The sequence below is a fragment of the Periplaneta americana genome, chromosome 2, assembly GCF_040183065.1.
Source record: "Periplaneta americana isolate PAMFEO1 chromosome 2, P.americana_PAMFEO1_priV1, whole genome shotgun sequence".
In the NCBI taxonomy this organism is placed as follows: domain Eukaryota; kingdom Metazoa; phylum Arthropoda; class Insecta; order Blattodea; family Blattidae; genus Periplaneta; species Periplaneta americana.
In genome coordinates this window covers 155,979,581-155,992,851 of record NC_091118.1, presented here as the reverse complement: position 1 = coordinate 155,992,851, position 13,271 = coordinate 155,979,581, and the positions used below count along the sequence as shown (strand labels likewise).

The 13,271-nt window shown below is 33.5% G+C and overlaps 1 protein-coding gene across 2 annotated transcripts in view; it reads left to right on the top strand.

The window, feature by feature from the left end:
• LOC138694713 (homeotic protein ultrabithorax-like) overlaps positions 1-13,271 on the top strand; it is a 1,263,368-nt gene that overhangs the window by 862,565 nt on the left and 387,532 nt on the right. Inside the window, exons 3-4 of one of the 2 annotated variants that reach the window (XM_069818704.1) lie at positions 8,951-9,331; positions 12,057-13,020. In XM_069818704.1, coding sequence (XP_069674805.1) covers positions 8,951-9,267 — 317 coding nt within the window. In that variant the 3' untranslated portion in view covers positions 9,268-9,331; positions 12,057-13,020. Of the gene's footprint in view, positions 1-8,950; positions 9,332-12,056; positions 13,021-13,271 lie in introns of those variants that run through there. The other variant, XM_069818703.1, reaches the window with a different exon arrangement.

The window sequence follows — 13,271 nt, the reverse complement described above, 5'->3', positions numbered from 1 at the left end:
GTATCACTATTTAAGCTATTTAATAGAGGAAAAATCTGAAAATCGATAAATATGTCACATAGAAGTTATTGCAGGAATAACGAAGATATGCTTGTATAATATCTCTCCTTATTGCATGGATGTCAGTACATAGAGTTGTAAGTCTAGGCTGCATGCAAAATCTGAACTATTTCGAAAACAAAAAAGTGGAGAAAATTCAGTAGTATAGGTATGCCTACTTCTTCTCTAAAATACAATCATTATGGCCATGGTTTCGACAAAATATCGTCGGTTTACAAGCAAAACACATTAAGTAAAAAATATTACTTCTGAGAAAAAAAATGGCGTTTGAAAGTACGTTCTGGACAAAACTGAATTCTGAAAATGTTATTTTTAGTAAGTTGTGTATTTCAGATATATTCCAATTGTAAGTTTATACACACATGTTATTATAAGATATGCTTTTTCCTCAGAAGTAATATTGACTTAATGTGTTTTGCTTGTAAACCGACGATATATTCGCATTCAAATTTTCAGAAAATTCATTCTTAGGTAAAATAATTTACCTTTCTTCGGAAGAAATGGTAGAAGGCGACACTTCCTTGGCTTCGCCAGTATTATTGGACTAGCTTCTATGGAATGCAGAGTCAATTCTTGCCATTGTTACACCGCATCTGTTCATCCTGCTTCCAGTTAAATCAATGCTGGATGTATACGTTGAGAAGACAGAGTAGTTTCTGTTGTTATAAGGAAAAAAACTAAGCCCACCTCCCAGAATCTGACCCCATCCATAACTCAGGAAACATCTGAATTCACACAGATCTATCTGCATAACAACGCACTTCATTAGAGTACATGTTTCATTGTGTTTTCGGAATGGAATTGTTCTTTGTTTCTTTATTTAAACAACATGTAGAAACGTGATAGTCACATTATAGTAAATTCATGCAAATTGGTTCATCTACATTCTTAGAAACTTGGAATAAAACACATAAGATCATCTCCGATTGAACACGATTCAAGAATTCATCTTCATACATAAATACAATCCCGATGTCTCTAGATATTCGTATTGGCCCTAAAGAAAAAAACGGTGTACAGGTTGAAGCATTTAATTGTCTTTAATTGAAACATTTCAATATCTTGTAGGTCTCTGCTTCAGGGTTATCTCTTCTTGGTAAGATAGAAATTAAGCAAACAAAATATAAAATAGAAGACATTATTAGACGACTTTTTAACCATATATCAGGTAATGTTCAACTAAAAATCCTTCAAATTATAGTATTTCTGACGCTTGTAGCCTATTTGGTTGTGAGATAAAATCAAACAGTTACGGGAATACTCGAAAACGACACAGAAAATTATATCCTTGAAAAGATTAAGAAGATACCATATTGAAAATCAGAATATAAAGACATCGTCTTAGAATTCATAACATAATTATTTAGTTATTTATACTTGAGTAATTTAGATTGTGTATATAAGACTTCCCCTAAAAATATTTGGAGAAATGTGGACATAATAAAAGAATCGAGTCTCGGAGAAAAACCCATCAATGTTCGTAGTTAGTGGTAGTAGTTATAATAATGGTAATAACAAACTCAAAAACACACATCAATTTGTCACAAATCGAGGGTTCAGAATGACAAGGTTCTATCTAGTGTTTAGTAAATTTTACACCAGAGCATTTTAAAAGTTTTGTTGTTAATAAAATCAATGCAGATAAGACCCTTTTCAAACTAACTTTATCACGAACAATAATTGAGATATGAACATATAATTTATATGGTATAGCCTACTGTTTTCGCTCTAAGAAAAATCCTAATGTAAACATGAGCACGTTGCTGTCATACTCATGATTGGCTCCCAGTCGAAACACTCACATGACGCAGGAAAATATAGTTCGTATTTGGAAACCACAATCTTGTATTATTTGAAAATAAAACATTGAATTCTAGTTGTTAAATATGATGAAACATTTAACTTTACTCATATTATGTAAAACGCTATGTAAAAGAAATACTACTTTTATATTTTGTTATGTACTATGAACGCGGATGAATACCAACAGTAATACCGAGGTAGTCTGTTCGTGTAACAAGCTGGCGTCACTTGAGCTCGTAATTGTTCACGTAAGCATATGGTACTGAAGTATGGCTTTTGCAACCTCAACTGTCCATTGTGAAGACATAAGACTTAAAAATAATTTAATTACAGTAATTATAAAATAAATGTTTCCTAAGCAAATGAATGCATAGTAGTGAGGTTAGGCCTACTTGATGAGTAACGGGAAGTGTTTAACATGAAACAGAATGTACAACAGTAGGCGGGAACACGTAGGCCTACTGAGAATCTATGGCGCCAAACAGCGGCCAATGAAGCCTCACTTCAGTCACGTGGTATTGTTTACATTAGGATTTTTCTTACAGCGAAAAGATTATAGGTAGTTGTGAAATAGCAGAAGTCAATGCAACAAAAACCTCAATTTTGCTAAAAATGTCAGATAGAACCTTGTCATTCCGAGCCCGCGACTAGGGAACGGTTTTAAGAAGAATTACAAATTGTATTGGCAGGCCTACATAATAATATTAAGAACAATATCAAACTTAACTTTCGTAAATAAAGAAAACAAAGCCACATCATTTTCAAACATAGCTAGAATTTTCAAATAACATGCTGCGAGATATTCACCAAATACAGAGAGACGAGAGATGAAGTAAGACATTTCAGGACCGAAAAGTTGTATACATAATTCCAATTATAGTTCACTATCTTATACGATAAAGTAACACAAGCCTGAAGAAGAATGGACTACCTCCAAACACCTACATCCAAATTCAAAAGTCTCCCATCCTATCAACTTTGCAGCACACCTTCGCACTGTCAATACAAGTGAGCAATAGACAGATAGGAACTTGTCAGTGCGCTAGTTTATATCTTCAAGAAAGAGACACGAAGATGAGAAAGGAATAATAATAATAATAATAATAATAATAATAATAATAATAATAATAATAATAATAATAATAATAATAATACTCTTTAGTTCTCGTATACGTATAATGGGAGAGAGTATCGTTAGAAAATAATCAGATACTTCCACACGCATATGTCTTTAGAGATTTAATGTTTCGTTTTATAAAAACTTGTGTGTTTTCCGTGCATTATAATGGCTTTCTGTGACTGTTGACAGTTGCCCGTTAGAGAGGTGGGAGGGGTTATTAGATCCCCTTTTAGATGAAATAAGTGATTAAAATATGTTACTGAAGTCAGCTCAATCTTGATAGCATACAGAAAACTGAATGACATGCAATTATTCCCTAAGTTGTCTGGATTATGTGTATATAATAAGTAAAAAAAGAACGCATTAATACACTATAGGCCCAATTAAAATGAGTAGTAATAGTAATTTTTAAAAAATGAAGTAGGGAATTCTAGAAATTAAATTCTATTTTCTCAACTGATTAAGTGATTGGAATAATAGACCGATAAGGTAGATTGAAATGTCTGGCTCTTAAATGAATTTGAAGCGTTTCCCTTAGATGTTTTCACTACCATGAGTTTCTAGACATTCTCGAATTATAAACTGGAAAAACTAACACAACAATTCAAGCGCCGCAAAAGTGTCATATCTTTGGTATTCGCTTACTTGGGGTCATATACTCACCTGACAAAGTTTAATCTTGGTTTTAAGTCCACACCTGTGGAGTAGCGGTCAGCGCGTCTGGCCGCAAAACCATGTGGCCCGGGTTCGAATCCCTGTCGGGGCAAGTTACCTGGTTGAGGTTTTTTCCGGGGTTTTCCCTCAACCCAATACGAGCAAACGCTGGGTAACTTTCGGTGCTGGACCCCGGACTCATTTCACCGGCATTATCACCTTCATTTCATTCAGACGCTAAATAACCTGGATGTTGATACAGCGTCGTAAAATAACCCAATAAAATAAAAAAATCTTGGTTTTAAATTTCTTTTATTTAAATTGTGTGGCGGGGAAATCTTAATTACGCTGTAATTTATCCTGATATTCTCATTCCTCTCTTTCCCTTCACAGTTCAACTGATCATATTATTCGTCTTCTTCATAATCATAATCATCATCACCATCATAATTATTACTGTATAATTTCCTCTATAGAAAAAATTGTTGACACTTGTCAATCAACATAACAATACAAACTTCAGTAGGTAAGTTATCAAAAAAGGGAGTCGTCCTTGTCCAGGTACTGATACGGACTCAGAGATGTGAAATAGGTTAAAGTACTTAAGAGTTCAACATGTATTTGTTATCTAGCAGTATCAGCTAGGAGCGTGTTTATCGGGACAAACAATGTCCGAACAATTGAAATTATGTAAATTAAGGCAATTCGTCAGTAGGACTATGTAAGTTGGAACACAAGACAAAAAACATAATAAGAAACTTCTTGACTGGAGGCCAGGTTTCCTAGTTACGATAAATTACTTTTGTTCTTTCTCTTATAAACCCAATTAAACCAATTGTTACTGTAGCAAAGAATATGTTTAGGTTTTTAATGGAGGACCATATCTACGAATATTAAGTTATACAAAATTATCCTCTTACAAATAAATAATATTTTTATAGATTTTGTTGTGCTTTGTACTATAGATGTATATTAGAATTTTGGAAACATTACAAAAGTTGTTTTTGCACAATCGCGTTTGCTGCTGTATTTACAGCTATTGTTGTTAGGCCTTGAAAGTTAGAATTTTCACACAGAAACTTGTTGCTATGAAAACTATTCTTCATAACATAAAACTATACTGAAATAGACCCATTACAGTACACTTATTGTTACTTAGTTACCATTACAAGCGAAGGCTTTGAAATAATATTGCTATATTATTCAATGCAAAATATATTGTATTTGTAATTTTAAAAATCTGTTGTACAATACAAGTTTGTGTATTGCACTACAAAATCTCGGGAATCGAAAAACTTGCTCTGCCCATTTTTCATACTTCTCCTCGATTTTGTAAAAAGCACTTCCCAAACTTGTATCGAAATATACTGTTACTTATATAGGCTACATTTAAATTTGTTACAGTTTGCAGACTACTTTTTAACATAAGGTATTCTTAATAATATAAAAGGTATTAATTTTGAAAGAATCTGCAGAAATGACTAAATCCTGAAGCGAGTAACAATGAGGAAGAAAGAAAGAAAATGATGGAAAATTATTAAAATAATAGCAAGAAAATTTTTCATCCATCCTTATGTGAAAGTAATCCACACATTTGACATTTGCATCTGGTTTATTCCACAATTTATTAAAATAATCTTTATTTCATAGCACTTCCTGTAACTTGTAATATTTTACTGCAGCTTTTTTAGTCAAAGGTTTCCAAAAGTCAAAGTGACAAATAACAAAGTTTACAGAAATGAAAGATTGTAAAGTTGTTAGGTCGTAACTTAGATAAAGCACATAGAAGGCGGCTGTATGGGAACAAGTAGCATCATAAAGTAGACTGCTCTAACGACCGCCCGCCAGTTCGTACGGGTCCGACGGCACGGTCCCGCATCCTGCAGAGATTTCGATGCTAGAATTGGACATTAACCGAGTCGTATATATCTTGCCGAAACTGCAATTCAGACTGACGACAGATAGGCCAGTGTCTGACAAATTGAACTACTAGGGGTCAACCCCGCGGAATAAACTAAACTGAAGGTAGGGTTCACATGGTCTTATGTCCCGCTGCCTCTAAAGTAAAGTGTCTAGAAATACCCTTCAGCTCTCCAACTCACTTAACATATGCACAGAGGACACATCTGTGACAACTTGCAACGGACATATATTTTTAGCTCCGTGAATACGGAGGTATGCATTTGAACTGAAGTTGGAAAGGTGACAGAAAAAAAAACTTAAACAGTCGTCTTCGACTAAGGTGGTTAATATCACCTGTTTTAATTTTTTTTAGAATACTTACCGTTACTGTATTCATTTGTTATATTGATGAAGTCATTGAATTGTTCCTATTACACTTACTGCTTCAACAGCTCCAAAATAATTTCTACAATGTTGAATAATTACAATTGAATAATATGTCAGGCCATTATTTCAGCAATTAACATGGAGATAAAATGAAATAAGCCATTTTAGAATAATGAACACGACTAGAGTAACTACGATCCAGTATAAATTTTAAGGGGGAAAATTGAGAGCATTTTTAAATCTCATTATTCGAGTTACTACGTATTTACTTTTTTGGGTTATAATTTTATAAATTTTACATTCTATTTAATGTTGATGAGGGAACTGTTTTCATTCATTCACAGTGTTTTGCCTAAGGGCATTCTCCAGTCTTTCCTATTTTCTGCCTTCCTCTTTGTCTCAGCATATGATTCATATATCTTAATGTCGTCTATCATCTGCTGTCTTCTTCTGCCCCGAACTCTTCTCCCGTTCACCATTCCTTCCGGTCCATCTTTCAGTAGGTAGTTTCTTCTTAGCCAGTGACTCAGTCTATTCCTTTTCCTCTTTCTGATCTGTTTCAGCATCATTCTTTCTTCGTCCACTCTTTCCAACACAGCTTCGTTTCTTCCTCTGTCTGTCCATTTCACACGCTCCGTCCTTCTCCATATCTACATTTCAAATGCTTCTATTTGCTTCTCTTCTCTTCGCCGTAATGTCCATGTTTCTGCCCCATACAATGCTACACTCCACACATAACACTTCACTAATCTCTTCCTTAGTTCTCTCTCCAGAGTTCCGCAGAAGATGCTTCTTTTTCTATTAAAAGCTTCCTTTGCCATTGCTATCCTCATTTTGACTTTTTGGCAGCAGCTCATGTTACTGCTTAGGTATAGTACACACCAAGTATTTGAAGCTGTCTTCTATGACCATGGTCTTCGTCTTGTCGGCATTTATCTTCATTCCATACTGCTCACAGCTGTCATTTAGCTCCAGTAGCATATCCCTTAGTATCGTCTCCTCTTCTGCTAACAACGCCATATCATCGGCAAATCTTACACACTTTATTCTTCTTTCTACTACTATCACTCCTACCATGTTCTGAAAACAGTTCACTAAATCCTCCAAGTAGATGTTGAAGAGGGTAGGTGATAGAGGGCATCCTTGTCGTACTCTTCTCCCTATTTCACTTCCTCCTGACATTTCTTCTCCTACCCTGACTTTGAGTCGTTGTTTCATATAAAGGTTATTGAACAGCCTCCTCTCTTTCCAATCCACGCCAATTATCTTTAGGATATAGATTATTTGTTGACACTATGATATAATCGTACAGATGATGATAATAATAGATGCAAATTTTAAATTTTGCAAACCATGATTGTGTCAGGCTCTTTAACCTATGTGGATGTTAATAAAATTGTAGAATTCGGCAAAAAAAATCATATAATCGGAATATATGCGGCGGAAATGTGATACAGGAACATCTATAGTGAAGTTACAAGAAAAACAGATTATAAATGATGATATGCCTATAAGGTGTCAAATAACTCACATCTCTACAAGAGTTGAGAGGGATAATAAAGTGAGACAATTCAATAAATCACCATTTTTTCATTACGTCTTATGGTGATTCCACCTGTAGGAATATGCAAAGACATGTTTTGTTGTAATATTCTTTCAATTTTATGGACTCCGTTGTAATGGAATTCTTAACATAGGCTAAATATATATGGATATGTTCGATCTGACTAGTGAAAAATGAAGTAGGCCTACTGAAAGTGAATCGTTTGTCGAAAAACTATGTTACGTTAGAGATAACATTTTAATTGCATTATTATAATTTAAATTTAGATGAATATGGTTGTGAAAATATAGTTTACTGTGACCTATAAGGACACACCAAAGACTTTGACAGAAGTCAGTTGATTGTTTTATTTGAAATACGGTTGAATTTAACAAAAAGCTTAAATAATACAATTTGTATTTATAATACATAAATAGGCTAATGTGTTAACATCTAATCGCAGGACATTGCTTGGTTGTAAGCCTATTCCATAGGACAAAATTTACACAATATGACGAATTTTCATTGGGACTAAATTGTACATGTGACTATGTTTTATTTGAACGATATTCATGTGGCCAGTGGTCTCGGGACGGATTTTCTGGGACGAATTGCCGTGGTTTCGAAAAATATATTGACAATAAAATGTAGACTATTAAGTTTAAAAAAAGGCAGGAATTAGGCCTTTTAATATTATTTTCAAACTCAACAAAGTATGAAAAAATTCAAGAACATAATCACATAAAACCCTTTCTGTGTTATTATATGGTAGTGGAATTTGGACTGTTAGAGCCAAATATAAATCGAGATTGAAATCAGCTGACACGAAATTTACGCGAACAACAGAGTAGGACTACAACTGGTCAATCTTCAAATTAAACGAATAAATTTTTACAAATGAAAATAACCCCTATTAAACAAAATAGTAACACACAAATTGAATTGAATTGGACATGTAAAAGAAATGTTCAGATCAAGGTTCTCAAAAAAATAATAATATATTCTGAAATGGAAGGATGAAGAAACTGATGGATGAATCCTAAAGTCGAAATAGGTCAACATTGCTTTACTATATATCCTTGAGAGCTTAAAGTACTCGCATTTTTATATAGCATGTATATTCAACGTGTAATCTGTCACATCTAATCATTTTCGACGTAATAATATAATATAATATAGTGTTTAAGCTCTAAACTATAGGCCTATTTAGATGGCATATGTAGATAAATTGTGTAATATGTAAGCTATAATTATATTCAGTGCGTAGTTTTCAGATATAATATGTAATCTGTATAATCTAATGATCTTTTCGATGCAATGTATAGGCCTCATGTATATCTACAGTTGATTAAATGTGCTCAGAGCTTTACAAGAGCCCCGAAGCCTTCTTGCCCGCGTTTCCTTTGTGGTTACGAGCTGTAGTGTTTTTGCCCTCCTCGCAGAGCCACTAATGTGTTTGTTCTGTATGTTTTTTGCCGCAGGAGCCAACGGTCTGCGCCGGAGAGGTCGTCAGACATACACTCGGTACCAGACGCTGGAACTGGAGAAGGAATTCCATACAAATCACTACCTCACGCGACGACGACGTATCGAGATGGCGCATGCGTTATGTCTCACAGAGCGACAGATCAAAATTTGGTTCCAAAACCGACGGATGAAACTCAAGAAAGAAATCCAAGCGATTAAGGAATTAAACGAGCAGGAGAAGCAAGCGCAGGCGCAGAAGGCGGCGGCTGCAGCGGCGGCGGCGGCAGCAGCGGCGCAGCAACAGCAGCAAGGCGGCGGAGACCCGAACTAGGAGTCGGCGCACCACGCTACCTCTGGGGCGTCGGCATCACCATGGACACACCATCAACTGCAAGGTAGGCACACGTGACTCTTGTAGCTACCTCCTGATGATTAGTCGAATAGCACCCATGTCAAAAATCGCCAGAAGGACAGGAATTCGATTCTCTCCATACGTGATGGATACACGGAACTTTATGCACTAAAACATTGAAATATACGCAATAAAAATACATTTTATAGATTTATTTGGTTTAATAATATGATGTAAATGCAAATAATTTAAAATAATAATTGTCATTAAGCAACCATAGCCTAGGATAAATCTTTATAAAATTAAAGCATCAATTGCCATTAGCTTCGGATTAATCTTTATGAAATTAAAGTAATAATTGCCATTAGCTTCAGATAAATCTTTATGAAATTAAAGTAACAATTGTCATCAAGCAACCATAGCCTCGGATAAATCTTTATGAAATTAAAGTAATAATTGCCATTAGCTTCGGATAAATCTTTATGAAATTAAAGTAACAATTGCCATTAACTTCGGATAAATCTTTATAAAATTGAAGTAACAATTTCCATTAGCTTCGGATAAATCTTGATTAAATTAAAGTTACAATTTCCATCAAGAAACCATAGCCTCGGATAAATCTTTATGAAATTAAAGTAACTATTGCCATTAGCTTCGGATAAATCTTTATGAAATTAAAGTAGCAATTGCCATTAGCTTCGGATAAATCTTTATGAAATTAAAGTAACAATTGCCATTAGCTTCGGATAAATCTTTATGAATTAAAGTAACAATTGCCATTAGCTTCGGATAAATCTTCATGAAATTAAAGTAACAATTGCCATCAAGCAACCGTAGCCTCGGATAAATCTTTATGAAATTGAAGTAATAATTGCCATTAGCTTCGGATAAATCTTTATGAAATTATTTCTTTTTTACCCAGAGTCTGGAAACATGTTAGAGTTAGGTCCGACTCTTCTCTTTACAACAGTGCATGATTTATATTATATAGTAGTAGTATTTATTCCATATTTATAAACCCTATTTTACATATAGTAATTATATTAGGGTTATAATTTAAACTAATCATAACAAATTGAAACTTACAGACGTGATTTATATGTAGTACCTACAAAAAGTTCCAGTTATTGGCATACTTTTTCAAGTTCCTGGTCAATTTGTTCCCACTGCTTGTAAAAATCATTGAAATGAAAATTTACACTCCATTTGACTTCATTGTCGTTAGTTTTGTTTCTGTGAAATCACAGCACTAGCAGCATTGCCGTCGCAGCAATTTTATGTCCTCAACAATGATTAACGAATTATTGGTTTTATTTGTCACTTAATTGTTATATTTTTGGAAATTATTCTTATTTTTATCAGAGAGAAATTTTAGAATTAGACAATAAATTAGGCAAAACAAGGAAAGATATTAATACATGCACTTAAATATGAAAAATAAAAATATATATGTAATTAAAAGGGAAAACGATCGAAATATGCATTTATGCAAAATAAAGTTAGCTTTACTCGAACGTCAAAACAGTGATCGGCAAATATCCATTCAATATGTCAAATCAGTAAAATCATGCAATTGCATGAAATTCTGCAATATAGTTATATGTGTGGACACCACACAATCTGAGGCTTTCTACGATGTTCTCCTTCAATAGAGAACTCTAATAGATTATACCTTCCGGTGAAGATCTATTCTTTCAATGATAAATGAACTTTTTCATCTTCATCATCTTTATCCTTTGGATTTGTCTTAATAATTACTTCATATCTCAGTTGAAATTAGTTGTATAATAGTCGCAAACTCCGTGAAAAGAAGTTTAAGTTGTAAATGACAAGCTCATAATTCTAGAAGTAAAATTATTACTTTTTTTAAATGAGGGTATTCCTAGCATATTGATATTACTAATTTTATCATATTTATTACTACATTATCAGATAAAATTACATCAAACTTCTATCTTTTTTGTAACTCTAAAATTACAAAGTAACACGAATGCTCTGAAATTGAAAATTATTTTCAAGAAGGATGTAGAAAATTACTAAATTATTTGATATTAATATTTGATTTTCAATTCTTTTTCTTTAAAAGAAAAGTTCATTTCGACATTAGAAAAGAAATTTTCCAACGATACACTGTCATTTATCTTATCTCTTCAAGGCTAAAATGTGATAAAAATTGAGCAAAACTTTCGTCATTGAAGTAATTTCAGTGTGTTTCGTGAATTCGGTTTTTATGACTATAAAGCCGTAGAGGTAGAAAGCTCTGTATGTAATTATTTTGTTTGCTTATATATTGTTGTAAATTGTAGTATAATCTATGCAATTTGTTATCTAAGGACTTAGAGCGGAGTTATGAAACATAAGAATATGTAATGTTTTTACATAATGGAGTCTAAAAGATATTAGAGTTCACGTTTTTAAAATCATATTCGGTTTATAACGTTCATTGGTCTTTTCTTCAAACTTGACGTAGGTATAGTTTTTATACCTATAGTAACAAGAAGATACAGTACTCATAAGTTAACAAATACATTCGTTATCAAAAAAAAAAAAAAAAAAAAACATTATCTTGATGTTTAATATTTCTATTGTAGTTTTCTAAAACGTTTCGTTTTCTTGAATATATGTAAGAAAATAGAGATTAGGACGTTTCTTATGCGTACAACATACTATAAATAATCAATTCCTAAAGAAAACAAAGCATAGAAATATATATTTTATATTTTGTCTTATTATAAAATCACTAACGCATTCAATCAACTTTTTTTCAGGTTACAATTCATACGAACTACGGTTTTGAGCAGTTATTTATCAAATTAATGGTCGCAGCTAAATATCTCATTAAGTTCGAACTTACTGTAGTAATATTCTAACATTCTGTTAGAAAACTTTATAGTTACAAACCTACAAATTTCTCTTACTTAGACATAGTAACGTATACATATCGACAAGATTCCTCAACGAGAAGAATACCATTTTTTTACTACAGTTCTCTTGGACATGCAATTCTTTTAACTTTACCAGCTTGAGATGTTAACATGCTTAGTGTATTAAATAGTGTAGATAAACTTACAACTAGTTTGCGAGCAACTTTAACATAATATTGTATTACTAGACATTTTAACATTACAATTTGATTACTAGGCGGTTCAATAAGTAATGCACATCATTTTTTCTCATTCAAAGTTTGTTCTATTACAAATATTATTCCCCAATCAATTGGCTACAAATATATATTTTTCCATGTAATCCTGACGTCTTCTATGACCTGCTTATCGCCATATCGCATCCTTCAGGGAACCAAACAAATGAAATTCAGATATTGCGATATCCGAACTGTAGGGTGAGTGAGGAAGTACAGTCCACCCAAGTTTTGTGATTTCTTGACGAGTGCGCACGTTTGTATGTGGCCTTGCATTGTCATGAAGAAGGAAAATTTTGTTGACATCTTAATAAGGACGAAGGCGCCTAAATCGTGTCTTCAACTTCTTCAGAGTCTTGATGTAAACCTCAGAGTTTGTTTCACGAGCTGGCAATGTGTCATTCAGAATCACCCCTTCAGAATTCTCATTTTATCTCGTTCTGTCGCTGACACTCTGCTAACCCAACGACTGACAGTACTCCTATCCACTGCTTGAATCCCATAGACATGTTGTTAGCGCTTGTGAATGTTTGCAATGGTTTCCTGCTCCGCAAAGAGAAATTCAATCACAACTCTGCATTGTACGTGTTTCACGTGCACGTGTTTCACAACCATCTAACGGAAAACGGCGAAACTATACGAATAAACGTAAGAAGCTTTCAAGATGATGTGTATCAAATTTCGTTATTCTCTAATGAAAGACAGCATTACTTATTGAACCGCACACGTATTAACACCAAACTCAGTGTAGCTATTATGTAATATGTTACATCAACTAATATATGTATACCATTTTCTGTAATTGTAGTGATTAACTACTGACCCATTTAGTTGGTTAATAACG